The sequence below is a fragment of the Drosophila guanche genome, unplaced genomic scaffold, assembly GCF_900245975.1.
Source record: "Drosophila guanche unplaced genomic scaffold, DGUA_6, whole genome shotgun sequence".
In the NCBI taxonomy this organism is placed as follows: domain Eukaryota; kingdom Metazoa; phylum Arthropoda; class Insecta; order Diptera; family Drosophilidae; genus Drosophila; species Drosophila guanche.
Window position 1 is genome coordinate 465499 of NW_022995744.1, and position 27939 is coordinate 493437.

At 45.7% G+C, this 27939-nt stretch overlaps 3 protein-coding genes across 17 annotated transcripts; all 3 read left to right on the forward strand.

Moving 5' to 3' along the window:
* LOC117580196 (bromodomain-containing protein DDB_G0280777) lies at positions 1 to 19117 on the forward strand. Of its 5 annotated transcripts, none has more exons than XM_034266570.1 (6): positions 1 to 259; positions 344 to 409; positions 1108 to 3016; positions 15590 to 15598; positions 18299 to 18302; positions 19105 to 19117. In XM_034266570.1, coding segments are annotated over exons 3-6 (1839 nt in total). In that variant the 5' UTR covers positions 1 to 259; positions 344 to 409; positions 1108 to 1191; the 3' UTR covers positions 19106 to 19117. The 5 variants fall into 5 exon arrangements, with proteins under 5 accessions (XP_034122461.1, XP_034122460.1, XP_034122459.1 ...); XM_034266569.1 differs by having other exon boundaries at positions 1128 to 3016; XM_034266568.1 differs by having other exon boundaries at positions 1 to 409; positions 1128 to 3016.
* Positions 4400 to 27609, forward strand: LOC117580195 (pericentrin). 11 transcript variants are annotated; one of them, XM_034266561.1, is made up of 14 exons: positions 4400 to 4726; positions 9757 to 11841; positions 11905 to 12806; positions 13104 to 13245; positions 13449 to 13682; positions 17720 to 17845; positions 17928 to 19118; positions 19295 to 19462; positions 20261 to 20284; positions 20444 to 21115; positions 23465 to 24169; positions 24240 to 26389; positions 26461 to 26571; positions 26666 to 26758. In XM_034266561.1, exons 1-14 carry the CDS (start codon positions 4700 to 4702, stop codon positions 26733 to 26735), a joined length of 8607 nt encoding a protein of 2868 aa, XP_034122452.1. In that variant the 5' UTR covers positions 4400 to 4699; the 3' UTR covers positions 26736 to 26758. The 11 variants fall into 11 exon arrangements, with proteins under 11 accessions (XP_034122452.1, XP_034122448.1, XP_034122449.1 ...); XM_034266557.1 differs by lacking the exon at positions 26666 to 26758 and adding an exon at positions 26931 to 27609 and having other exon boundaries at positions 4401 to 4726; positions 11905 to 12807; positions 13114 to 13245; XM_034266558.1 differs by lacking the exons at positions 20261 to 20284; positions 26666 to 26758 and adding an exon at positions 26931 to 27609 and having other exon boundaries at positions 4401 to 4726; positions 11905 to 12807; positions 13114 to 13245.
* LOC117580197 (putative odorant receptor 71a) lies at positions 14875 to 16849 on the forward strand. Its single transcript, XM_034266573.1, has 3 exons — positions 14875 to 16231; positions 16294 to 16560; positions 16640 to 16849. Exons 1-3 carry the CDS (start codon positions 15398 to 15400, stop codon positions 16691 to 16693), a joined length of 1155 nt encoding a protein of 384 aa, XP_034122464.1. The 5' UTR covers positions 14875 to 15397; the 3' UTR covers positions 16694 to 16849.
* Positions 27610 to 27939: the final 330 nt, after the last annotated feature.

Sequence of the window (27939 nt, forward strand, 5' to 3'; positions counted from 1 at the left end):
GCGTGTCGTGTTGTTTTAATTATGTAGGCGGAGCATTGCAGTTTAGTTTTTCTTGCGCGTTTTTTAAGTATAATTTGATACATTTTTAATTTAGTTAAGCAAAACTCCGGGGTGTAACGCATGCACATATAGCACCTGATACCAAACACGGGGATAAGTCATCCAGAGTGAGTGAGAGGACGCCGCGTTGCAGTGACAGTGACGCTACGCTGCATTACTTAGGAGGAAGAGGAGCAGCTGCAGCAACAAAAGACACAAGGTAGGCACCAGATGGGCAGGGTAACTGCTTCATTGGTGCTTGTGTTGCAGAAAATCTAAATCCTTTAGATTCCCCCATCGGCAGGCAGCCCTTCCTTAAACGAACGCGCTGACGAAATATAACACCAAACTACAGTCTAGGCCTTTTTTGGTGAGTTTAAAGTTTTATTTTTTTCAGCTTGACCCGTTGATCTTATTCACTGCTTCATGAGAGGGTTTTTTTAATCGATCTATGTAAATTATGCATAATTTTTCATTTGTTAGTCATAGAAGTAGTTGTTCCGTTTCCATAGTGTGTGGTTGCATGGGTCACACTCTACTGTTACACTGTTTACAGTTTTTAACAGTGGAGGCTCACTAATTAAAAACCGACCCTTACAGGGCCTGGCTTATGAATGAAATGCCAGAAGGGAAAACATCCGTTTGGGCGAATAGACCCACCGTATTGGCATTTTTGTCGACTTTCGCACGTTTGATATTAAGTCGTCGCCGGAATAGTGTCTTGAGTGGTGCGTCAACGAAATCTACTACCTATATATGTATGTACATAAACATACGTACATATGTATGTACATATGTGCCGTGGCTGGGACTGGTGATGGGATTTGCTAGGAAGGGAAAAAGCTCACAATAGCTCTTATTTTCGGCAAAGTCTCCAGACTTCATGGTTTTCAGTGGTTGTGGTGCGTGATAAAACTGGAAAAGTGAAAAGGAAACTTAAGTCTGTACATAAATCAAAACTGATTCAACTAGTGTACGTCTCTAACACAAAAAGCTAACTCCGAACTAAAATAATAAGCAGCAATATAAGAAACATAATGAACCAGGCCAAGAGGCGACTGATCAAAGACTGCTTATGTCCCTTTTAGGATCACAAAACACGCACCGCAACGCAAACCAACCCAACCAAAAGAAGAGCTCGCTGGCCTGGCGATGCAATTGAAAGCGCCCAAGACAAGAAACATGGCCAGTCTTAAAGATGAGGAACAGGCGGCGACCACAAGCAGCAGCAACAACAACAACACGAATAACGTAAACAATAACCACAGCACCAGCAACAACGCGAACGAGGATGAGCCGAAAGTGAAGCGGGAGTCTCTGGAGGCGCGTAAGCAGGTCCTGGAGCAGCGCCTAAGCGAGAAGAGTTGGCTGCTGCAGCAGATCCAGAAGCAGGAGTCAGCCATCATCAATGGAAACTATGAGCAGATGACCATCAACGAGTTCTTCTCCCAGCTGGCCCAGCAGTACAAGCACGAGCAGCAGCTCCCGGCCTTGACTAAGGAGAGCAGCTCAATTCTGAGACGCAAGCAGAGCACTACCAGTCGGGAGAGTCGCGAGAGCCAGCAGACCAGCAGCAACAGCATAAATAACAACATTCTGCAGTCGGAAACGATGTCGAATCGCAGCTCCGAGTACGACAACTATCAGCCAGCGGGGGGAGTGGGCGACATGTTGGTGATAGGTGTGGCGCAACAGCAGGCCCAGCAGCAGCATCAGATGGTGAAGAGCGCCCTCAAGAAGCGACCTACACCCACTCCAAGCCAAATGCAGTACATGAGGCAGCAGCAGTCGCATCATCTGATGATGCCTTATCAGAGATCCCAGCCAGATGTCATATCCATGTACTCGGCAAACTCCTCAAATGTGGCCACGCTGAGGCATCCTCCGCAGGCTTCGCCGCAACAGCAGTCCATCATAGTGCATTGCGATAAGTACTACTTGTCTCCCACGCATCAGAGCTACAACGAGTGCGGCTTCATCAAGTCCAGTCAGAACATCAAGAAGTACGTCTCGCCGCTAGCGTCTCCAAGCAACCACAGCTACGAGCAGCATGTGCCGCACAACCACCCGCAGCATCGTCAGCTGGATGCCATATCCCTGGCCCCCAGCTATGCATCGGTGGACATGGAAGCGCAACAGCAGCAGCAGCAGCGCTGGCGATCCCAGTCCCACATCGCTCCTTTGACTCCTCCCCAGCTTGGGATCATTGAGGTAAAGTCGCACTCTAGCGATATGCTGGCAGCTCCTCTGCCCAGTCGCTATCAGCTGCACGATGAGATCTCACTGTCGTCCTCCTCGACCACCATCGAAAAGAAGGCCAAGCCGAAACAGTGGCTGGAGTCCTCTCTGGATGGACCTGCTGTGATTCGCCAGATAGATTCTCAGCCACAAAGTCCAGCCGGGAGCAGCAGTAATGGTAGCTACAGTCAGGCAGCGTCAGCCACCAAACCGCGGACCAAGCTCTCTTCCCAGTCCATGTCGGTCTCGGGGACCGGTGTTGGTCGTCACTTTTCCATGTCAAATCAGCGGCCAGTGCAAAACCACCCGAGTGCAAGTTATGCGGTGTCCAGCAGCTCAAAGGCGCTGCTCAGTCAGTCCACATCGTATCTTAATGCCATGGAGCAGACTATGGGCATATCGATTTCTTATCCCCTGGAACCCCTGGAAATACCACCATTTCGCCAGCTACCCCCTAAACCAAATCAAATGCAGCAAACACCGCCTCCGAGGCCACCGCCAGTTCAGCAGAACCACAACAATGGAAGTGGCTTTGGAAGTGCTATACAGACAGCTTTGGTGTCCCCTCCGCTGACCGTTGCCACGGCCAGCTTGTCGCCGGATATACGTATAGAGTCGCCAAAAAACATGACCGTGGTGCAGCAGGCCACTTTTCAGCCCTACAAGGAGGTGACAAAACCCTTCGAGATGTCCGACTTCTACAAGTATTCCACCAAATTCAAGCAGAAGGAGGTCGGAAGACCTGAGTGACCTCAAAGTATAAGGATCTATGGAATTGCCGCAATTTTTCCCCTTTTCATGTGATTAACAAAACAACAGTTGTAGACAACACTACAAAGCAAAAACCGCCCAAGAGTTGAACAAAACTACAATTGGTTGGACCCGGCTTGGGTTGCAAGTTAACAAAAATTATATTTATGGACATTTTTAGGACTAGCTGAATGAGCATTAATTAATGTAATGTACATTATTACATTATTATTACATGCTCATTGAAAATGGCCAAAATTTACCATTGACATATCTAAAGCTAAAAAGTAGAACAATGTTATCCCCAAGGGGAACATACAACTTGCCTTAACTGAAAGCAAAGCATTTAAAAAACAAAACAATAAAGGAACTATATTCCGACTAGCCTTTGTTAAAGAGTTTTGCACCAGGTACATACATATGTATGTACACAAATTTGAAGATATTTTTTATATAAATATACATGTATATGTATAGATTTGTTTATATGTATTGACTTGTTAAAGACAAATCCGACTATTGACGAACAATTAAGAAATAAAAAAAAATATATTTTGTATATTAACACAATGTGAAAATGTAAATTGTCTGTTTTATTAATTTAATGCAAACAATTATATGTTGGGGAAGGTAGACTGCTCATTGGATATTTCTCTTTTCTCCCTACACAGTAGTTCAAGCATAATGTTTATTATAAGTGATGGCAAAATGGCAAAACGTCTGCTTAAGTAAATCGTAAATTCTTGCACTTCACAACTATTCCTCATTCGAGTTGTTGCCACTTGACTTGTCAGTATATAAAAATACATAAATGCAACAATATCTGGAGATATTATCTTCGGGTTATACATACGGTTTATACATACATTGTAATGAACCTTGTTTCGTGTTTCCTTCAGTTAATCTTTACATTTGCATTTATCTTTAATAGATCCAATCCTCTGCTTAAAACTTATTTTTGGAACAGGCTATAAAAGTGGCCTCATTTTCTCTTTCTGCTATTCTTGCCCTTTGATTCTCTCTTCAGTAGAAATTATCTTTCTCTGCAAAGCGTTCAGTTTTTGTTTACGATTGATTATTTTTAAACAATTTGATGCTGCGCTTCAGTGAGCTGCAGCCTAAGAGCTCTCTTCCCCAAGACCCAAAAATAAAAGAGTAATGTTTGATAGATCGGCACGTCAGTTGCATTAGACCCGAGAGCGATTACATACATACGTGCAACTGTTCTGATCGGGTGCTCTGTCCTCTTTTCTTTCCGGTCTCTGAAATATGTGAATTATTTCACTTATAACCGGGAAATGTTTGTCTAGTTTAAATAAACCAAATGTGTTTCATAGCTAGTTCCCTCAAGTGTGTTGTAGTGTGTTCTTTGTGGAGTGTTTAAAGAAGACAAACCTGAAATAATTTGAAATTTTACGTAAAAAATTTGTGGAACATAACCTGCAACATATTTAGTGTACGTGTGGCCATGTATCCGTGTTTTTAAAGTTAGTCGACCAACAATCAACAAGAATGTGCAGAACACTCGGGACACATCTAAGAGGGAGCCGAAATATGCCTAACTGATAGTCGCAAGTGTCAACCGAGACCCATAAAAACAGACAAGTTTGCCGCTGTATGCACGGGAGTACGAGAAACAGGCTGTCAAATATTTAGCTCAAGGCAGATCGCTATGAATCTGTATACTCTATTTGGCTGGGTAAGACCACACATATGTATATACATACATGCATATGTACATGAAAGTTTGAAAAGAATTTGAGTTTGGGCATGATATGTACTTACTTGTTAAAGACAAATCCGAAAATTGACAAACAATTAAGAAATATAATAAAATATATTTTGCTTATTAAATCAATGTGAATATTCGATGACCCTCTTTTGCGTCATCATATTGGTTCCACAATGCATAACATACACACATACATACCACAGCGTGACGGTCTTTTTACAGAATAAATCGAAATTGAATGCGCCTTTGAACTTACGAATACTCGCACAGTGGGTAAAATGACGTATCAAACTGAAGAAAATTAATTAATTAAACAAAATCAAAAGTTGTATCTTTTATTGTTGTACTTTAGAAGTTAAAAAAATGTTTTCGCTTTATTAATTGTTTGAAAGAAAGAAACAAAAATGACGAAAATATAATTAGAGTTTTTAAACTTAGCTCGCCCCGAAAAATCTGAGGTATTCACAATTTTGAAGATACGAGAAAACTAAAAACGCCATTCCGTAGGGAAGAACCATATCTATCAGATCACCGGATTGGGATCAGATTGGATCATTATTATAGCCAGAATGACGAAATTAATTTGCAGTGGCTAAACCCGCAGCTTTTTTTCACATTCTCTCATTCACACTCTGCTTCTGCAGTGTGCCGCCTCTGCCTCTGCCGTGGCTCTGCAGTGTGTGGCACTAGGGGAGGAGGGCGAGCTAAAGGAGCGTGTTGGCGTGAGACGTGTTGTAGATGTAGATTACAGATGAAGAACAAATGTAAACTTTGATAAAAACCGCTTAGGTACAGATGTAGTACTGAGTACCAGGTATAAAAGTTGTGACGCGTAAGAAGCGTCTCACACGCCCCTTCTCGTTGTATCTGAATTATTTGAATTATCTAAATTATCTTTCCTGTGAAAACATTATTCAAATAAGTAAAAATTAACTTTTGCGGTATTTTTTGGCTCTAGCGCTGGGTCCAGGCTCTCGACAGATGCATGTGTGCATACGTATTCTAGATCTGCTCGCATGTATAGGATTTTTTAAAAGTGCTGTTGAAGCATACCCTTCACGTTATGCGTCTATGCACTTTCGGAAGACGTTTGCCCCCAATACTAGCAACGCCCTTATTAAGTAAATCTTTTATTTCAATGATATTTGTTTTTCTATATTCCGCATACATGCATACATATGTATATACATAGCTGCTGGTCGAATTTCTTCATTTTGTCTATAATAATGATACAATTTGATCCCAAAACGGTGATCTGATAGATATGGTCATTCCCTACGGAATGGCGTTTTTAGATTTATTTTATCTTCAAAACTGTGGATACAGCATATTTTCGCGATTTTAGGGGGCGGAAAGGAGAAATTTTGAAAAACACTTTTAGTAGTGAGAGCATACAGCAATCTGGATGCAAAATTTGCCTCTAGTTTTTATAGTCTCTGATATCTGACGGTATCTATTGATATATACTGATACTATTGACACGTGTTCTTCTGTGCGTTACATACATCTACTTTTCACCACAAATACAATATACCCTATGTACTCTGCGAGTAGTGGGTATAAAAAGTGCCAGCGCCTATACTCCATGTATAAATGGTGTTTATAAATAAGAATTGGGAGCGCACATACGGTGCACGGAACCGCTTGGAACCGCGCTGTAAAAATGTTCTGTCGCTCTTTGTCGGTTGCTCTCTGGGGCCGCCTCGCCTCTCTTTTCAGTTTTTTTCGTTTTGATTTCTTACGGATTGACTGACGAATTTCAATTGAATGCCTCTTCGGGCAGGGCGCACGACGCTTTACTTATAAAAGAACTCGCACTGCAGGCGGTCGCAACTTTTCCGTCGCTCCTCCGAGAAAAAGATAAAAGTGTGGTGCCTGTGCCTTTACCAGTGTAGAGATGTAAAAACACTATATGAAAAAATGCGTTTGGTTCAATTTGCATAGATAACTTTCGCACAATGTGACACATAAGAGCATTGAAATGGTGCATGGACTTTTTTAAGTGACTGTAAACTGTATTTAATAAAGATAATGTGATCATTGAATGGAATGGAATGAGAGACGAACATCAAAATGGGCAAATTGCATGTAAGTGTTGGTGGATAAGTGAACTTTAGCTCTTTAGATCTTTAGGGTTAACGTCCGCTCTCGCCCACTCTCCCCTCATTTGCGGGGATCGCAGGTGCCGGGAGTATCGCTTTGAACGTCTTATACTCTGTGGCTGCGGGGAACTTGCTTCCTGCAGGGATAAGCCAGACCATCCGAGTCTGGAGCTTGCCAAGTGGTGCGGGGCCTTTGTCATCGAGCCATCGCTGCACAACAAGGTTATCCAGGACCTGCCTATGGATTGCTGCAATTCTAGGCAAATGATGAACAAACTTAGCTACATTTCTGAGAAATGTATTAATATCTTGGTATCAAATATTATTATATGTTCTCAATGATGATGATATACACTTTCAAGTCCAGAACTTACATAACTCTCTTCATGGAGTATGGCTTAATGCCTCGTTGCATTTCCCACTTCCAGACAATATTTCATTGTCACCTTTACGCCACGCGAATCGTTAATTTAATCATTATTTGCGTAATATGCGTGCCAATATAGAATGTCTATAAAAAATATCTTACAGTAAAATCAAAGCGAGAAACCCCATTAGCGGCAAAGGCTTCATCCGACTTGACAAAGGGTGTGGTGTGGTGGAATTGTTGTTATTAGTTGGTAAAGTGCAAACCCCGCAGAAACTCCACCTGGAATCTGGAATGTGTGTCACACCCAAACAACAGCCCAATGAAGGACCAAGCTATAGCAACAAATTTCAATTTGTAAGCAGAAAAAAGATAGTCTTTCCCTGCCCCACGGAGTGCCCGTTGCCATGACTATAAGGACAAACTGTTATCCTGATATGCGTTATGATGGACTGGAACTTCCAACCTGGCTTGTTTATCTTTTTGTTCCGACAAGTTCAAGGACGTTCAAGTTGGTTTATTTATTGGGTTAGATCGCTGACTGTGGGTAGACTTCGGCAGCACATTATTAATGGAATACATAAGTCCGAAGAGTTTGTCACGCGTTGCACACTGACCCACATAGCGTATGCGTAATGTTGAAAATACCGCTTCAAATGCATTGCTTTGATGCATACCTTCATAAGTACATACATATGTATACGATACGAGTTTTTTCAACAAAAGATTTGATAACATTTCCAGCTGTAAAATCTAATTGGAAAGTGCCATATACTAAGTACTTCCACACACCACTCGAGAATGGATTCCTACTCATGTATGGCACACGTTTCAAACAAACACCTTTTCTCCCCCAGTCTCTGTCCCTGTCCTTGCCCCCATAGATATGTCAAGTGGACTGAATCTTATTTTAAATTAAGTATTGCGGGCAGGTCTAAATATATCTAAATCAACCATATGCAACTTCTCTCTGGGAGCTGCCCTGTTGCAACTCTATTGGCAAACATGAACATTTTTCGAATATTTCTAATAATAATATAATATCCCGGAGATCCCATCAGCAGAGCAGGGCAGAGAACATCTGCAATCCATCAAACCAAAAGAAGCGCGGTCAGCATCCCACTCCAGCAGAGGTGGAGGTTCCATGGCTGCTGATACACACTTGAGATACGGGTCAAGTGGAGATTGGCAGGGGCTCGAAATCGTTTTTTATTTATTTGTTCACATTATTTGATTTTTCTAGTGCCATTCGCCCAAGTTTAGTGTGCCACAGACATGATGGCAGACCTCGGAAACGAAAAAATCCCGATAATGCGTCTCGGACGTCGAAAACTGGGTGACATCAATTAGTGGAATTATAATCTAGAAAAATCTAACATGAAATGGATGGCAACAAAAGCGTGCTTGCCTCAAACTTGTGGCAACAAAAAGTCCATTTGTTATTTTCAGTGGCTAAGATAATACAAACTAAAGTAAAACGAGAAGGGACGTGTGAGACGTTCTTACGCGTCACAACTTTCATACCATGGAACTCAGTATTACATCTGTACCTTAGCGGTTTTTTTTGTCAAATGTCAAATATGTTTTACATATTTTCTTCATCTGTCATCTACATCTACAACACTTCTCACGCCAACACGCTCCTTTAGCTCGCCCTCCTTCCCTAGAGCCACACACTGCAGAGTCTTGGCAGAGGCAGAGACGCGGCAGAGGCAGAGGCCGCACACTGAGCGAAGCAGAGTGTGAATGAGAGAATGTGCAAAAAACAAATAAAAGCTGCGGGACGGGGTGGGTTTACAAACTGCAAATTAATTTCTTCATTCTGGCTATAATAATGATCCACTCGGATCCCAATTTGGTGATCTGATAGATATGTTCCTTCCCTACGGAATGGCGTTTTTAGTTTTCTTTTATCTTCAAAATTGTAGGTTTGGCAGGTTTTCGCCCTTTTGCAGGGGCGGAAGGAGGCGGGGCTCATTTTTGAAATACACTTGGAGTGTAAGCATACAGAAATCTGGATGCAAAATTTGGTGGATTTGGTGGACGGACAGACGGACAGACAGCCAAACATAGACTCGGCTATTGATGCTGATCAAAAATATATATACTTTATGGGGTCGGAAACGTTTCCCTCTGTGTGTTACATACAACTGTTATTCGCACAAACAAAAGTACCGGGTATAATTAGCTTATTTCACTATAAACTGTAAAGGTTGTACGTTTTCCCCATCAACGCCAGCTAGTCTCCCAGGTAGACAAATGTACATACATCCAAACATACATATATACAAAGTTATTAACATACATACATATGTATTTACATATACATAATATTATAGAAATAATCGAAACTGCTAAAGAACTTGTAAATTAAGTAGCATCAATCAGCCAAACAGCTTCCAATTCGGTTCTTTCTTGTAGCTGTCATTAAAGCGATTTGATCTGCAAGGGTACTTCGAGACTCGACACCAAAAAATAGGAAGCCGCACTAATCTGTTTTCTTGTGTCCACGATGCTTTCCGTTACAGATCACTTCATTGCTGCGCACGCACAACGGCAGCGTCAGCAACAAGGCAATCGAGTCAGCCGAAGAGTTGCCAGAAACATCCCTAGCACCATCCCCAGCAACATCGCGAGTGACTGGAAAAAAACATCCAGAAAAACGAGGCGAAGCGGCAACAAATGTGGAAGTTGAGTTTTTACCCACTCTAAACTTTTTGTTCGAGGAGCGGCCTAGGAAGGCAACAGTCGAAGAGGCCGAATCGCAATTCACAGAGGAAGTGCAACATGCTGCCAGCAGCGCTGATGGAGAGGCCAACTACGCATATGACTTTGATAACGATAACGACTCCACGCACACGTACATAATCTCTAGGAGCAGCTTGACGGCGGCCACAAGCAGGTCCAGCAGCACTCAGTACGCTGTCACATCAACAGACACAGAGGAACTATTAAGGCGGCAAAACAACCTCAGTCTCACGGAGGAGGACCAGACCGTGTCCTCGTTTAGTATCGAGCCGCCCACCAGTTCCATGACAATTGAGATGGCCGAGCAACATACGACGGCAACGACAGCCACAGCCACAGCAACAAGCTGTGCAGAGATGGCAGGAGCTACCACCACAACAACGATGACCACGACAAGCAGCAGCATTGAGGAGGACATCGAAGAGGCCATCGAGATCAGTGAAGTGGAGGAGCAGCTCAGCTCCCACGTCGAGTCTCTGTCAGGCCCGGCTGCATACCGCAGACCAAAGGAGCAACCGGGTGCCAAAAGTTTGAGTAGCAGCAATGATGACGAGGAGGAAGGGGATGCGGGTGCGAATGCGGAACAGTTTCGCATAGATGATTCCCAGCTCTCGGGTGGAAAGTTGGCTCAGCACTTCCTTACGCTGAACGATGAGAGCGAAGCCGACAATGTACGTCACGATGGTTCAAAAGTTGAAGTTAGTCTTTGCTCCTCAAATTATGATGATTTGGACATAAGTCTGCCGCTGGGGCAGTCGAATCTAATGCACTCCCGCCACGAAGACGAAGATGAAGATGAACCAGATATCGTGGATCAGAGCCTGAGCAACCAAAGCACCACAGATGATGTCTCAGAGCTTGCTGAGGAGCCGGTTCAGTCTAGAGGCGAGCAGAGAAGCGAGGCCATTATGAGTGCAAGTGATGCACCGGAAACGCAGGTGGATGAGGAGCCTCAGCTAACCGAGGAGAAGGATCATTCAATGGAGGAGATCGTGGCCAGCAACGAGTCCATCGAGGTGACCTACGAAGCCGACGAGACTGCCAACACATCGCACAAAGTGGATCAGATAACGGATTTAGATGAAGAGCAAGGGCAGGAGGCCTCCCAGACGCAGGATGAGACGGTACAGAATGCGGTCACACCCACAGCCAAAGTGGAAACGCTCATGCTGCCAATGCTAAAGGAGCCTGTAGTTATGGAGAACAAAGATGCCAAAGCTTTGGCCCCACTGTTCCTTCAACCAGAGCCACTCAAGTTGACCATGCTGGAAGTGGACTGCGATGATGGGGAGGACGATGATGAGGAAAGTTCCCTGCAGCTGATGAAACTGCGCTTGATGGCCATGAATCAGCAGATCCTCAACGACAATGGAGTCAAACTGTCACCCACAGAAGCGGACGGAGAAATGAATAGCAGCTCTAGCAGCAATGCGGAGGTCAAGCAAATGGAGCGATTGCCCCTGTCAGAGTTCAGCAAAGATGTGCTTGAGGACATAACCGAGGAGAGCGAGCGCCTGCTCTCCCTCAGCACCACTATCGAGGAGGAGCGAGAGCAGGAGCAAGAGCATGTCCCACCATCCCTATCCCCCGATGAATCCAAAAGACTGCTTCAGCAGGCGGCCAAAAGAGCAGAAGGCAGTCATTCCAGTTTGGCGAGCTTGAACATGCTGAAGCAGTTGGAGGCTAATGTGCAGGAGTTGCACAGCCAGCTCGAGATGAAGGACAACTGCCTGGCCTCCCTAAATTTGCAGATGGAGGCGGTTCGCCGCGAAAGCTGTGCCGGCCCAGCCTCTGCTCGAGATTCCAGCTCCATGATGACCAATTCCACGGAGTACCGAACACTGCAGGAAGAGTTCGGGGGCCCGGTAAGCGATCCTTTTAAACTAATAGACCTGTTCTCATATTAAGTTCTCCCACAATTTCCACAGACGCTGGACATGTATCTGGAGGTGTCTCGCAGAGATGAGATGATTGCCAAGCTGACCGAATCACTGCAGCACTCGATGAACGTTCGCGGAGAGCTTCAGGCAGACGCAGAGCGCCTGGGAGGCGAGGTGCAGAATCTGCGCAGGCAGCTTCACGAGGCCATTGATGCAGTCAAGCGATCGAGTGCCGTGTGGCCAGATCAGGAATGCAATCCCGGCCAGCGCATTTCGGAAATATCCATGGATCTGATGAGCGAGAGCGACGACGACCTGGATCGAAACTTTCTTACCGACAACGAGGAGCGAGGATCGCGCAGTTCCAAGGAGCGACAGGTGCCCCTTCATTCCCTCGACGACCTTGGCCTCCAACCCCTTCAACCTGAGTGGACTCCGGCGTTCACTAAGCAGATAGAACAATTCCAAACCTACCTTCTGCCGCACGAACAGCGGCTCTTCCTAATGGTCCAGCGCAAGTTCGACGACTACCTCGGCCAGCAGTTGAGCATTATCCGCGAGCAGTGTGCGCAAGAGTTGAAGATTGCCCGCGATCAGTGGGAGAGCGAAAAGCAGAGCAATCAGCAGTCCCAGCAGGCTACACACGCAAGGGAGGTGGAGGAGCTACGCAAGTATTTTGAACACAAGTGTGCCGACCTCGAGAAACAGTTCTCCGACGATGTCTTCTCACACAAATCCCAACACCTGGCTGGCGACAGCTCTTCGGAGTGCTCCGAGGTGGATCAACTGCCAGAGGAGGCCGTGACCGTGGCTGCCTCCTCCGCCAAGGAGACGTCGCCGCGCAAGCGAAAACGGGCCGAACTCTTGCTGAGTCCCAGTCACAGGCAAATGACTCCCTGCGGATTAGATTCCCTGGGGGAGTGCAGGAGTTCAGGGCGGAATGACAAGGAAGTAAGTGGATTCAATGCGGGTTTTAGATACATATTAATTGATATGGATCTGGAGGCTAGACCTATTCCTTTAGTATTTCCCAGCAGTGACTGTCTCTCCTCTCAGTTGAGTTTCGCAAATTACGTATTTTGTTTATTGACACCAGACACGATCACATTTAATATTTTGTATTTAATTCAATCGATCCTGTAATGGTATATCCATGAATCCAACTGAATCTAAATGGATTATAATTATAGAAGTACATTCGAATAAGGTTTATCTGTACTAGCATCGTCAAGAGATTTACCCATTTCCCCATTTCAGGACATATCCGAGCTAAAGATATTCTACCAGACGCACATGCAGGATATAAAACGCGCCCACGAGCTGACGGTGCGCAAGCTGAGCGATCGCATTAAGTTTTACGAGCGCAGCCAAGGAGACGACGACTATAAGGTAACGATCCATTTGTACGCTGACTGAGACTTACTCGAAAAGTATACGCACTTAGCCTGGCTTTGCTAACTTGCTAACGCATGCATATTCCTGTTCTCTCTGTCATTTATAATCCAATATAATAAACCACTAAACCACACCAATTGTAACTACCTGCATCCACGCCTTACCTTGGAAACAACAACTAACCTGCCGACGTATAGCCTGCTGTCGAATCTCCGCCACGTACCTGTCCAGGTGCGGGAGCGGCAGAGGTGGAGGGTTCAAAGTCAGCAGCACCCAACATCTCGCTCATCATCATTGACGAGGATGAGCTGAATTTCAACAACGAGTCTCAGGTTGTTCAGCGCATTATCGAGGAGTACGAAAGGCGATTGCAGGAGCAATTGGCGTTAGCCCGCCAGGATATTGCCAACGAACTGGAGCGGCAAATACAGGTGAGTGCTTGGCATGGCACGGCATGGCATGTCTTGCATTCCCCGACACTTCCCTGACTGCTCAGTGAGTGTGATTCACATCTCACTTTCCGTCTGCAAAATGTACCGCTTTATTTTTAACAAATCGCGCGCGATCGTCAAAGAAAAACGTGCGAAATCTTGTCAAGCAGCCAAAACAAGAACTAAAGCAAAATCGAGTGGAAACGCTTTTTCCGTAGCGGAGCATGAAAATCATGCTGCGACGAATGGTTGCCAAAAGAACTTTGGATTTGTGCCTGTGGCATAACTTTGCATCATTGTAGCATTAATTCAGCCTGCGATTTCATACCCTCTATTTTAAGGCCCAGTCAAAAGTCAGTAGTCAGTCAATGATCCCAACGGGAACGTTGACTTGAGCGGCTATCCTTCCAGCAGATCCATAGCATCACTCTTCACATAGTCATCATTCTTTGACAATTGTTTGAACCAACACAAAAACATAAGCTGTATGTATGTAGTTAAAGAAGATCGGAGAACACATTTCACATTTCTTTAATCAGTGCTGGAAACGGAGCTAATATCGTCCCAGCCGGAAGTGTTTAAAATTCTAGCTTCCTTTGGCATTAAACAGTTCTTGGATACGCAATATAAAAGAGAGAGGAGAAAGGAAAAAGGGGTGCAAAACACACAACACCAAACATACATAATAGTGCATGCTGTTGTTATTTTGGATGCTTGGACCCCGTTTAAAATTAACGCTCATAAATTTAAATATACTTCAACACACTCACACACACCATTGGGAGAACGATCGGAGAACCAATTTCTCTCTCTCTCTCTCGACCTTCTCTCTTTCTTGTTATAAATGGGTGGTCTGCTTGGGTGCCCGCTCATTTTATTTTGTTACTTCAACGCGTGCGTGCGCGTCTGTCATTGTCGGTGCTTTATTCATTGGAATTTTCGTACATACATATATATACATTCATATGTACATATAGTGAAATACTTTGCGACTTTCCCGGCGTAAATGAAAGCGATCTTCAAGTGGTATTACGGAAAAAAATTAATCAAATCTTCTAACATTTTAATACTCTGATTAAGTTATTCTTTGGCAATTGATGTTCGAGTGCTTCAATCCAAATACTAACGTGGTTTCGGCGATAGCAGAACATTAAAGCATACATACTCGTGCATAAAAGTAAGAGAGGTAAAGATACGATGTGAGGAAAGTCAATGGGCAAACCACTTGAGATTCCCCGGCCTAAACAAAACATTTCTCAAATTCATAAAAATTTAAATCCTGTGTTAACAAAAACAGCTAGACTGCACGTTGTCAAAAAACATTTACATCTGTGTGTATATACTCATATGTATCTTCTTCAAAAGAGAAGAGAAGTCGTTGCCCTTATGACAAAAAAAGAAACCAAGAAGAACTGGTCACATATTCAGCTACAATCGCTTTCCTGCCTGGGAGTTTATTTTTGTTTAAGGCTCAAACTTAATTTCCTCCGAAATCTTTGTTATTTATACATATTTATCAAAAAATGCACAAGTACCGTTCCATAGCGGATATCGATTTTCATATCAGTGGAGAGTGTGCTAAGTGAGTTTTAATTGAATAAGTCAAGGAGCCAGGACCGCCTCTTCGATTAAGCAATTAGCAAAATCAATTAAAACGCGCTTATATAAGGGGTTGTATCGGCATTCAATGAATCAATCAAAGCTAAAACTTGCCCATGGATATCGACCGAATTCGTCCAGTGCGGTTCCTACTCCGCTTACTCGGCTGGTTTCGGCTCTGGCCCACATCTGGGGGACCGAGGCCGCAGCGTGGCTGGACCAACTGGCAGGGTTATCTTCTACATTCCGGTTTAACCTTACTCTTCACTGTACTGTTGTGGGCGGAGGCTATCCTTAGTACTGATATGGAGCACACGGTGGATGTTCTGCTAATCTCTCTCACCATGACGGCTCTAGCCCTAAAGGTGCTTAATAACTGGAGCTATGCTCACATGGCGCAGCGCATCCTAACCGAGTGGAGCAGTGTGGACCGCTTTCGGCTGAAGACGCTTCAAGAAGTGGACATGTGGCGCAACGAACACCAGCGCTTCGACCGCGTTGTCTGCGTCTATATAATGTGTAGTGTGGGTGTCATCCCCGTGATCGTGATACCATGTCTGTTCAATATACCCAACAGGCTGCCATTCTGGATGTGGACCCCCTTCGATTGGCAGCAGTCCGTGTCCTTCTGGTTTGCCTTTATATATCAGGCGGTGGTGATCCCCTTTATATGCCTGTGTAACGTATCCATGGATCTCGTCAACTGGTACCTAATGCTGCATCTGTCTCTCTGTCTACGCATGCTAGGTCAGCGCCTGGCTGCACTGAATAACAGTGGTATCCAGCAGGGCGAGGATCAGCTCTGCACTGACTTATTGGATCTGGTGGCCCTCCACCAACGACTCAAACAGCAGGCGCTCGACATTGAGAAATTCATTTCGATGAGCACGCTGTTTCAGATATTAGTCAGCTCCCTGATCATCTGCTGCACCATCTACAGCATACAGATGGTGAGCCAACCCGAGTGTGAATGGGAGTATCTGATCCTCCTTCCGTGCCACTCACCTTTCAGACTCCCGTCATGCAGGATCTGGGAAAGTTTGCAGCCATGATTCAATATTTGCTCTCGATGGTCATGCAAATCCTACTGCCCAGCATCTATAGCAACGAGGTCACCAACTCTGCCGCTAAGTTGACTGATGCCCTCTACAGTTCCGCCTGGCCAGACCTTTCGCCTCGTCTGCGTCGCCTCATCCTGATGTTAACAATCTATCTGAATCGGCCCATGTACCTGCGGGCCGGCGGCTTTTTTAATGTGGGGCTGCCGATGTTCACTAAGGTACTCTTAAAGGAGTGGTTAGGGCCCATGGACACTTGAACAGCTTTGGTTTGTGTAATACTTTTGATTTCCATTGCAGGTCATTAATCAGGCCTATAGTCTGCTGGCCTTGCTACTCAATATGAACAATTAGTGGAGGGGTTAGTTCTCACCTACCCCTGAAAAAACCATTTTTGTTTTGAATTAGCGAAGAGACTTCTCCGCTCGTTTGCAGATTTTTTTTCGTCAATTCTTGTTGTGCGAAAATCTAAAAATACATATTATAGTATTGCACCCAACCCATACACTATTCTACATACATATATGCGTACATATATGTATGTACGTACACGAGCACGTGCAAGTGACGAAAATAAAGAGAAAATTGTGTTTCCCAGTGCAGAAAACATGTGTAGGGTAGCTGGAACACACTCCTTTTGGGGGGAATTTTAGAGAAACAAGGAGGCAGTGCGTTTCAGATTTGTATCCCAAACAATATTGATCTCAAGGTGCAGGATAACTATTTACTTGTTTTGAGCGTTTGGGGTCTTAAAATGGGAACGTGGTGGGAACGTGTGGAACGTGCTGTAGTCCAAACCGACGTAAATATTGGAAAACATTGAAACAAAGAAAACTCGTTATCAGCTGGGGTTGCGACCCTCGGAGAGAGAGAGAGAGATGAAGAGAAAGAGAGATTTTATTCGATCGCTTTTAAATCGTTATCTCTGAGACCTATTGAATTGTGTTCAATGCGGTTTTTAATGGCTGATTTATAGGATTGATTCAAAGGGGCATAGAGGCAGTAGCAGCAACACAAATAATCCATACACTCCAGTCATCCGCTTCTCGGAATGGCGGATGCGTAGGTTTTTATTAAGATTTATCTATATGTCTGTTGGTCTAACTCCACCCTCAATCGACACTCTCTGAAGTGTCGGTGTCCAAAATGGAAATGAAATGTAAATAAAGTGTAAATATTTTGGATGAGAGCCATAAATATGTATGCCTTGGTGAAAGGCAGAAAAGTTTACTTGAAAGCTACCCTATTCTTTTCTCTGTTCCATGTGAAAACGTCTGTTCCATGTGCAACCGACTGTTCCATGTGCAACCTTTCGCGATATGCAACAGACCTTACACAGACTTACATTTTATCAATTCCGTATACAAATTGATCTTACAGAAGCTGCTATCTGAGAACGCTGTGGATGATCAGCATTGGCCCAAGGAGCTGATCTTGCTGCGTGAGAAATTTACGGCCAAAAGTCAACTGGAGATCACTCAGCTGAATATCAAACATGCCGATGAGGTAAGTCTAGAATGCGGCGGGCAGTGCCTTTCTCTTATGAGAATGCCGTACTACTTTATTTCCTATTGGGGATTCCCTGCAGATGTCGCGCCTGAAACTGGAGTACGAGAAACAGCTGAATCGCAAGAACAAACGCCACTTGACCTTCGACTCGAGCCGTGACCTAGAGCAGGTTATCAACGAGCGCGATGGACTTCGGGAGTTGTCGAAGAGCTTCCGCAGCGTGCTCAGCCGGCTGGCCAAGTGCGTAGCCAACTGTGAGGAGGATCTAAATGCCACGCTGTCTGAGGAAGTGCAACGTCTGCTGCTCCACAGTCACAATCACAGTCAAAGTCGCAGTCAGGAAGTCGGCGAAGAGTTTGAGCAGACGCTGAGCAGCTCCCTGAACAATACGCGGCCACTGCGTCTGGTGCCGGATGTACATAGTCTGCTAGAGTTGGTGGAGGATCCCAGTCTGGTGCAGTTCATTAATAGCAAGAGCAACGAAGACAATATGGAGGACTTCGACCTGACCGACTGTCTGGAGCGCCTGAAATCAGAGGCCACCTATTTGCTGCAACTCTCGGAGGACCTGCACAAGCAACGGGAGCATGATTCCAACGATTCCCTGGGAGAGCCGGAGAAGCAGGAGCATGAACTGTGCTGCGAGGCGGAGGATGGCCTCAAGACAACGGCTGATGTGCAGCAGCAATTGCTCTCCAAGTTCGTGCGCACCAACTCCCTCAACGACCAGCAGCTGGGTGTGGCCAATCGGCGAAAGAACAGCAGCTCGGAGGGGGAAAAAACGCACACCTCCCTGCCGCACGATCTGCAGCAGCACGCGGGCAACTCCTCCGAGCTCTCCTTCCAACTTGTGGAGCTGAAGAACCGCTTGATCAAGTCGGAAACTGATCGACAGAAACTGCAGCAGCAGTTGAGCAACACTATCGATCGCAATGCAGAGCTGGGACATGAGCTGCAGGCCCTGCGCGATCAACTTTCGCAGTTGAACTCGCTGAACCACACGGATTACAATGAGGGCTACGGCTTGGGGCGGATGAAAAGCCTCCACGAGCAGGGCCTAGACCAGTCGTCGGCCAGCTTTACTGCATTGCAGGACCGGGCCCGTCATCTGCTCTCCTCGTCGCCCGGCAGCCAACAGGATCAGCTGGAGCAGACTCGTGACTCGGGGAATGCCACCGTCATGCTGCTGCAGCTGATCGAGGACTTTTGCCGCGAGGGCGACAAGGTGGTGGAGTGCAGCAAGAAGGACCGAGAAGATCTCCAGTCACAGGTTAGTCTTCGGGTCAGAATCTACGGATTGATCTCGTTTTCCTTTACATACATATATCTCGTTTTTGTGAGAGCTAAACGCATGAAAAGTACACTTGAAGAAGTAGATTAGTTTGTAAGCCAGGTTATTACCCAATCAGAGCCCTTGTTACAACCCCTCCACTGACACACAAACAGATCGATACCGCTGACAAGCAGCTCAAGGATACGCGCCGATTCCTGGAGGATCAGGCCGCTGAGCGCGAGCAGGAACGCGACGACTTCCAGCGTGAAATCGAGCTACTGAAGTCGCAATTGCGCGATAAGGAGAAGGAATGTTGCTCCTATGCCAATGCCTCCGAGGAGGTGAGTCCTGTCCACTATCTACTATCGCTAAGATCTCAATTGGTTGATTTTGGGCTCCGTTTTAGTTTACGTTTAATATGCCTCTGGCTTTCCCTATCTGATTGTATTATATTTTTCATGTATTCCTTCTTTTTTGGATTTTTGATTAGTTTTAAGTTCTAATGTTTTGTAGACATTTGCCAAGTTCTAATAGTATGCCTTCCTCAAGAAGAATTGTGTTAACTGAATCAATTGCGCAAAGCAACACTAACAATAAGCACATTAGCTAAACTAATCAAAGCATTTGTTAAAAACATTTCATGGGATATTGAACGGAATATGTAGGTTTTCACAACTCCTTTGTGAGTGCCTCTGTGGGCATTGTAACTAAATCAAGGGCACCATCAAAGGTACATATACAAAAGAGATTTTCGTAAGCTTGTGCCGACATATTTATAGACTCCCAGAGGTAAATATATACATATGTATACATATGTATGTGTATGCAAATGTACATATACACATTAAAATGTGCGCGAGTCGGGTCCATTCACTAACATTTTTCTCGTAGGAAATTGAACTCATTTTCATTTCCATGTGGGATTAAATTGTGTGGATAAATTGGAATTGTAGATTGAAGTTGTATGAAAGTTTATTTGAAACTTCGATTGCTTCTTAGAATTGTTTTTTAATATTTCGGTGTGGTTCTCTATCCACTTCTCTTTTCGCATACTAGATGTATATAGATCGAGCAATTGCCTATTTAAACTAATTATGCACCCTCTCCCCACTACCACACTGCGCACCCGCATTTAATAGTTGAAGTTCAGAAAGAAAAAGCATGTAAGTTGTCACTGAAATGGGAACGCACCCGGACACTGCTCCTCATCAAACTTTACCAAAATTTCACCATACCACTATACCACACCACGCGAAAGTAAGAGTAATTTTTATGAATGTGCTATAACTCTGGGGTTTCTATCCTATACACCCTCTACACAGTACGCCCAATTGGAGGCCCAACTGCGTGCGGCAAACCTACAGCTGAGCCAGTCGAACGACAAGAAAGATAGGTTCGAGGTTGAGCTGAAGGCATCCATTGATAAAATTTTTGTGCTGCGCGAGATCATCTCGGAGCTGGAGACCCAAGTGCAGACCAAGTCACTGAACGAGCACGTGCTGGACGAGAAGACTAAACAGCTGGAGGACTATGTCAGCCTCCAGATGAGCGCCAACGATGCCTTGCAGCAGGAGGTCCACCGCCTCCAGAAGGACATCGGCGAGGGCTATCAGTCTCGGATTCGCCTGCTGGAGGAGAAGCTGCAGCAGGGCAGGCCATCTGCAGAACAGAGCCTTGTCCTCGTTCAAGTGGCTGAGAAGCTGCGGGACATTGAAACCACGCTGGAGCAGAAGACAAAGGTCCTGGAATCGCTGCATAACTCCAATACCACTTCCAATTCGGCCAGCCTGAGTGTCACCGAAGATGTCTCCGTCCATGGTGGCAGGAGTAGGCCACACACCGCAGTGGGCTCGACCTCGCATTCCTCTCTGACCGTTGAGGGCGTGGAGCGAGTCACCCAAAAGCTGGATAGACACACGCGCGTTGAAGAGGCCGCCATTAAGCGGATCCGCGATCTGGAGATGCAACTGCAGCAGATGCGTTCCGGCTGTGTGGTAAGTAAACGTTCATCTTTATTCATCTGAAACTAGAAGCGTCTTTCCTTTGGAGTTCAAGGAATTGGTTGATTTAATAGAGCACCCTCGGGTCCTTTCTAAGCGGTTGTGAATACTTATGTATATTTTATTTCAAAATGCTCGTCTTACATTTTACGTTTCATATCGATAGCAAAAGTATCGATAGCATAGCCTCGCTAACATTTATCATTCGCTTCAAAGTGTTAACTTAACATTCTCTTTCTGTTAAACAGATCTGCTCAACTATTGAGCTCAACGGATCGTTCGTGTCTTTACAGCAGAATATTAGAATATTATCAGAATACAGAATATTTACAGCATATAAAGAAAGGGAAATTTAAATGAAAATGTGGGAAAAGTGCTTAGTTTAATAATTTAATCAAAGGAATCGTTTGCTGTGCTTGTTCCTGATATGTTTAACGGCCCGAAAACGCTTCCCATCTTTGGCCCGTTGCGAGTGAGTTTCTTTTAAGTTTGTGGACTTTAATATCTCAGAAGGTTCCTCGCACTGCCTGAGAGTCTATCCGCCCAGTGGCTCTGTGTGTGTGCGACAAGTGGCCCCGACAATTGATGGTTTTCAAGAATGTTTTAACATATGTACATAAATATGAATGTAAATATGTACATACATATATATGTATTTGTACATACACTCTCAAATTATTTATTTGATGTATTCTAGCATTGTTCATGGTTCATGGCGTGCTCTGCTGCATACCATAACAATATAATATAAATTTAAATAATTCAATTTGTTGTGCCACAAAGTTATACAAATGTTTTGCTTACTTCGCACATACTAGCTATTCCGATTTATATTCAGATTTTTCTGTGATTTATGGCAGGTGTGTTATCAATGTTCAATGTGGAACACGCTGTGTCAGAAATAGGCGTCTCCTGGCTCCTGTTCTTTTATATGCCCGGGCTGTTCCACTTTAGAAATAGACGTCATTCCCGTTCCTCTTAATAATACTCGTATTTCCCTTTCCGGAACATTCTCTGATATGAGTAGCGACTCTTTTTTTTAGCGGAATGAAAATAAAACATTTGGCACCCGTTACATCTAAAAAATCTGCATTATCCTCGGGGCAGAGCAATGAATGTCAAACATGCCTTAAAAATGTTTTTATGCTACTACACACATGCCGCTGGATACGGAATGAAAATTAGAGCCAGAGAGCACTAGGGTAAGCTGCGTAAGAACCCGCATAAATATGAGTGCAGCAGGGAGAGTAAACAACATCATCAGCACCAACAAGATACAAAAAGTGCAAAAGCAAGAGATACAGATACTGAGCACAGTGGACCGAACTGCAGTTCGAGTTATAGTTAATCTCTCTACCTTAACTACAAAAATATGTTTGCATACGCAATGATGGATGGAGCATGATGTTTCTGTGGCAGCTATGATTTTATTTAAAAATGAAAAGAGTCCATCAAATAGTCAACTTTTTCACCGAGAGACAAACCACTGTGCACAGTGCATACATACATATGTATGTGTATGCATGTCCATTGTAATTGATGATGGAAAGGGTTAAATGCAGATTAAGGGAACGGTCAAACGGTCGGTCGGTCATTGCTCGCTACAGGCACAACACGCACCCACTAAAAACAAGAAGGGACGTGTGAGATGCTTCTTACGCGTCACAACTTTTATACCTGGCACTCAGTACTACATCTGCACCTAAGCGGTGTTTTGTCAAATTTGTATACCCGGTACTCGCAGAGTAAATAGGGTATATTGTATTTGTGGGGAATAACGGTTGTATGTAACGCACAGAAGGAAACGTTTCCGACCCCATGAAGTGTATATATTCTTGATCAGCATCAATAGACGAGTCGATAGAGCCATGTCTGTCTGTCCATCTGTCCGTCTAGTTTGTCGGCTAGTTCTCAGAGACCATAAGAGCTAGAGCCACCAAATTTTGGATCCGGACTGCTGTATGCTCACACTGAAACCAGTGTATTTCAAAAATGAGCCACGCCCCCTTCCGCCCCGCAAAAGTGCGAAAACCTCCCAAATCTACAATTTTGAAGATAATATACCGAGCATACCGAAGTCTGGATGCAAAATTTGGTGGCTCTAGCTTTTATGGTCTCTGAGATCCAGGCGCTCAACAAGACGGACGGACAGACGGACAGCCGGACGGACGGACAGACAGACATGTCTCAATCGACTCGGCTATTGATGCTGATCAAGAATATAATTACATACAACCGTTATGCGCACAAATACAATATACCCTATTTACTCTTCAAGTACCGGGTATAAAAATATTGTAGGTAGCACATCTAACCATTTTAAATTTTCGTTCAAATGTATAGGAGCTGCAACATGAGCGGGATTCGCTGCAGGGCCGCATAGATGAGCAGACCCTAAAGATATCCACCCTGCACACGCGACTGGAGGAGCAGCGACAGAGGGCGGAGCAACTGCATCGAGCTGGCACCTCTGACCTGAACACACGCGTCAACGAGCTGCAAGGAGAGGTGAAGAATCACATCGAGCAGCTGGCGGCCAGGGACAAGCAGATGGCCACCATGCGACAGCAACTGCAACGCAGCAAGGGGGAGATCACACGCCTGGAGGCAGAGCTGACGGTGCTCACCAAACCCGATCGCACTGTGGTGGAACGTCTCCAGGTCGAGCTGCAAAGGAAGGGTGACGAGATTTGCAAGCTGAAGGAGAAGATACGCACGGAGATGATCAATCGATTGGCGGTGCCGGACCTGATGGAGACCATGTTGGCGGACAAGAACGATGAGATCGATCACCTGCGCGACCAGTTGGAGGCCAAGGAAAGAGAACTGCGAGTGGCTCATGAGAATGCCAGTCAGAACTCCTCGCCAGCAGCGGGCCCAGCTGAAAAGCAGGAAGCCAGTGCCAAGCTTAGTGCACGCACCCTCAGCGACATAGGATCGATTACCGAGTTTCCCGAGCCGGATGTGGATCGCCGAGCAGCCATGCTCAGTCTAAGTGCTCCCCTGCAGATGAGCGATGGTGCGGGCGGCTTTCTGCACCAGACAATGGTGAGTGCCCTATCCTTACCCTTACCCTTAACCTTAACCTAACCCTACCCTTACACTCTGACAATTGAAGGAAACTTCCAAGGAGGCTGTGGCCAATCTCACGTACAAGCGCACAGATGATCTCAGTGGCTTTACTGCTCCCTATCCGATCAACACGTTCGAGCATCCTCACTACTTCCAGGCCACGGGCATCACGGCCCAGAGAAGCGATGGTCTAACACCAGGTCTGGTGCCAAGACAGATCAACTTTTCCAATTTGACAGAGGATTCAAAGCTAAAAACTCCCAGTTTGCTGATGCGGACCCCGGAAATGCCGAGGCCCACTACCCCCGGGGATGTACAGCAGCTGCAAAAGAAACTAACCGAACTGGAGCGACAGAAAGAGCAACAGCAGAGCGAAATGGAAGCGAAGCTATCTGATCTAGAAAAGCAGATGCAGCAGGAAAAGGAGCAGTGGATCCGACACGAGAAGACCCTGAGAGGTCACGAGGAGAGCGAGGAAAGGTATCGTCTGCGTATCGAGTCGCTTGAGTCAAGGATTCTGGAGACGGCTGCCCAGGAGGCTGCCGAGAGGCAGAACCTACGCATGGAGCTGAACTGCGTGAGCGCGGCTCATCATCAGTGCGAAGATGCGGCGGCTGCAGGCAAGCGAGAACTTGAGAAGCTCAACAGCGAGGTCAAGAAGAAGGCGGAGCAGCTGCAGACTGCCCTCAGGCGGTGTGCTGACCTGGAACTACAAGTTCAGACTCTGGAACGGGACCTAGAGCGACTGAAGAATAGCGAAAATAGTTCCAAGCAGTACTCCGTGGATGAGATTGCACAACAGGTGGAGAAGGAGCTGAACTATTCGGCCCAGCTGGACTCAAGCATCCTTAAGGCCATTGAGAGCGAGGAAGAAAATAATCTGGACAATAAGCAGCAGCAAAAGGAGGTTCAAACGGAGGAGGAACACTCCCCGGGCACTGGAAATGGAACGGACGACGAGAACTTCACCAGCGAACGGGAATTGCTGAACCAGCTGGAAGCCTTCAAGACTCAGTTGGCTTTGGAACGTGACCAAAGTGAGGCCTTAAGCAAGGAGCTGCTGAGCGAAAAGCAGCACTCGCAGGACATTCAAGAGCAGGACGTCGTCATTATCGAGGCCATGCGAAAACGTTTGGAGACTGCCCTCGATGCCGAGGAAGAGCTGCACAAGCAGCTGGACCAGGAGCGCGAGCGCTGTGAGCGCCTCCAGACGCAACTTACTTCCCTCCAACGGGCCGAGAGTCGTCGCAACAGTTCGCTGCTCTTGAAGTCGCCCGGCGACTCGCCCCGCAAATCGCCACGTGCCGACTTCGAATCCGAGCTGGGAGAGCGCCTGCGCAGCGAGATCAAGCTGTTGGCTGCACAGAACGAGAGGGAGCGTGAGCGATCGGCGGATGCTAAGCGTAGTAGCGAGCGGGAGCGTCAGCGCTACGAGAAAGAGTTGCAGGAACGAGTGGCCTACTGCGAGCGTCTGAAGCAGGAGATGGAGAAGCAGGCGCGCGACAAGGAGGCGGCAGAAGTGGAGCTGGAGCACTTCAACGAGCGTCTCACGCTGCAAGCTAGTGAGATCCAGAGCCTCGAGGCGAGACTGGTCACGCTGCAGGAGGCAGAGACCCGCAGGGCCAACACACGCACACGCCAGCACCAGGAGAACGTCAATCTGCATGCCGAAATTTACGAGTTGAAGGCAAAACTGTTGGCTGCGGAGGCCGAACGGGATTGTCTTGACCAGAAGGTCAACCACCTGCGCTCCGACTTGGGTCGATCCGGTCATCGCGAGGCCAAACTGGCCGAGGCCCTGGCACAAGCTAACGATCGGCTCGCTCACAGTACGGACGATACCGTACCGGCACAGTTCCTCCAAAAGATGAAGGAGATTAATACTCTGCTAGCGGAGAACACCCAGGAGAACCGTCAGATGGCCGAGACAGTGCAGTGTCTGGTTGGGGAGCGGATTGCTCTTCAGAAGAAGTGCGAAGAGCTTAGCGGGTCGGGCAGTGGTAACGTTGTAGAGCTTGAGGAGCGTTGCCGCCAGCTGCTCGGACGCTATCTGCGCGTAGAATCTCATCGTAAGGCTTTGGTCTATCAGAAAAGATATCTGAAACTAACTTTAGAGGGATACCAGGCCAGTGAGCAGCTTGCGCTGCGGACCATGGCCGGGGACGCACAGCAGCGAAAGTCCAAAAATAAGTTTAAGTATGTGTCATCCCGCATATTCTTTTGTCGATCCCTTTGTAACTTAAACACACTATTATTTTTTTTGACAGGACTGCTGCCCTAGCCATAATTGCCATACAACGCATCAAATATATTGGACGCATCTGGCTCACAGGAAAGCGGATTATGAGCAAATCCGTGTTCACCATAACTCAGAAGAGGTAAGACCCGCTCAGAAATACCCAGACTATTCCGCTGTAAATATATTAGCCTGATCCATAACCAACATTGATTACATTCTCTCGTTCCCTTAAGCTCTAAGATGCCCCTAGTGACGGTCAATATGAAAGTAAAACTAAGCAAAGGCGATTCAGCCAATAAATAGGTTGCCCAAGGTCTGCTCCTCTTACGAAGCACAATAGTCTGTTTCACTTGCATATAACATAATACAAACAAACTTAAATCTTGACCTCGTCACCAATGTAGATAGACTCAATTCCGCTTTCAATTGGCTTGAACCCACCAATCTTAAAATTCACATATTCTCATTGACCGACGACTAATCGAAGCTTTTTTTCAGAAACGCGTATGGACTCAATCTGAATGTGCCGCCTGTCCAATCTCCACTGCCTGTGCCCAACTCGAACTTACCCACCAATAACATAATTTCGGAGCGCCTCGGTTATGCGCCCATCTCTGCCCCTCTGGTCAACTTTAGCACCCTGCAGCCAATAGTGCTGGCACCTGACTACACTCTTAAGGAGCCAGCCCCTTCAATGCCCAAGAATCACAACAACGAGAGCAGTCTCCCATCGCTGGCCAGGCTGGACTGGAATACCATGCAGAAGCCAAGGCGTGCGCATGTGCGGCATCATTAGAGGCTCGATCTGAGACAACCCGAGCCTAATCCTTCCGACCATGCTCAACTGGAAGCCTTATGTTTTAAGCGAAGCCATATCATAAGACTTTCAATCATCGCAAGGGCCCCCCATGTAGTTTGTATTTCCATTTCCCACAACTAAGTGTTAAGCTGTTGAAACCTACTTTAAGAATGCCCTGCCTCTTTGCTCCACGCCCCTTCCTACTTAGAGTTGTAGTCACGTCTGTAAATGTTATTCGTAGGTATACCAAAACAGTAATCCTAATCCGTTTCCCAGTATTTTTTTTATTAGCTGACAGAACCTCCAGTAATTTATATTTAGTTATTTCCTGCGTTTGACTCAATAAGTTTATTAAACCAAGACCTATTTCAACTTGAATGCTTCTCCTTTTCTGTTGATTTATTCAGAATGTTCAATAGCTACATACATAATTTGTACTGTATGTCGTGGATTGTGCTTTGCAGGAGTGAAGTCAATGGAGAACTCAGAATTTAGTTCGCAAACGAAACTGAAATATGGAGCGTCATTGCGTGCTCTTCAAAATATCGAAATTATCCAAGTAATCTAGCTAAAAATCAAAAATCACCAAGAAATGGACAGACTCGAAGTCATTTGAATGTGCGAAGGGGCAGAGTTGGCTGCGGCTGTTCTCATTTCCTAATGCCGATTAAGCTGCAGCCGGGTTAAACATGTTGAGGAGCAAATATC

What these genes read in the sequence shown, in the direction of transcription:
- LOC117580196 (XM_034266568.1), top strand. Translation starts at nt 1,192, where the DNA reads ATGCAATTGAAAGCGCCCAAGACAAGAAACATGGCCAGTCTTAAAGAT.
- LOC117580195 (XM_034266557.1), top strand. Translation starts at nt 4,700, where the DNA reads ATGAATCTGTATACTCTATTTGGCTGG. An exon ending in TGTATACTCTATTTGGCTGG is followed by an intron (nt 4,727 to 9,756) that starts GTAAGACCACAC and finishes TTTCCGTTACAG; the next exon opens with ATCACTTCATTGCTGCGCAC. An exon ending in ATATCAAACATGCCGATGAG is followed by an intron (nt 17,846 to 17,927) that starts GTAAGTCTAGAA and finishes GATTCCCTGCAG; the next exon opens with ATGTCGCGCCTGAAACTGGA.
- LOC117580197 (XM_034266573.1), top strand. Translation starts at nt 15,398, where the DNA reads ATGGATATCGACCGAATTCGTCCAGTGCGGTTCCTACTCCGCTTACTC. An exon ending in CCATCTACAGCATACAGATG is followed by an intron (nt 16,232 to 16,293) that starts GTGAGCCAACCC and finishes CTCACCTTTCAG; the next exon opens with ACTCCCGTCATGCAGGATCT. An exon ending in GGCTGCCGATGTTCACTAAG is followed by an intron (nt 16,561 to 16,639) that starts GTACTCTTAAAG and finishes TTTCCATTGCAG; the next exon opens with GTCATTAATCAGGCCTATAG.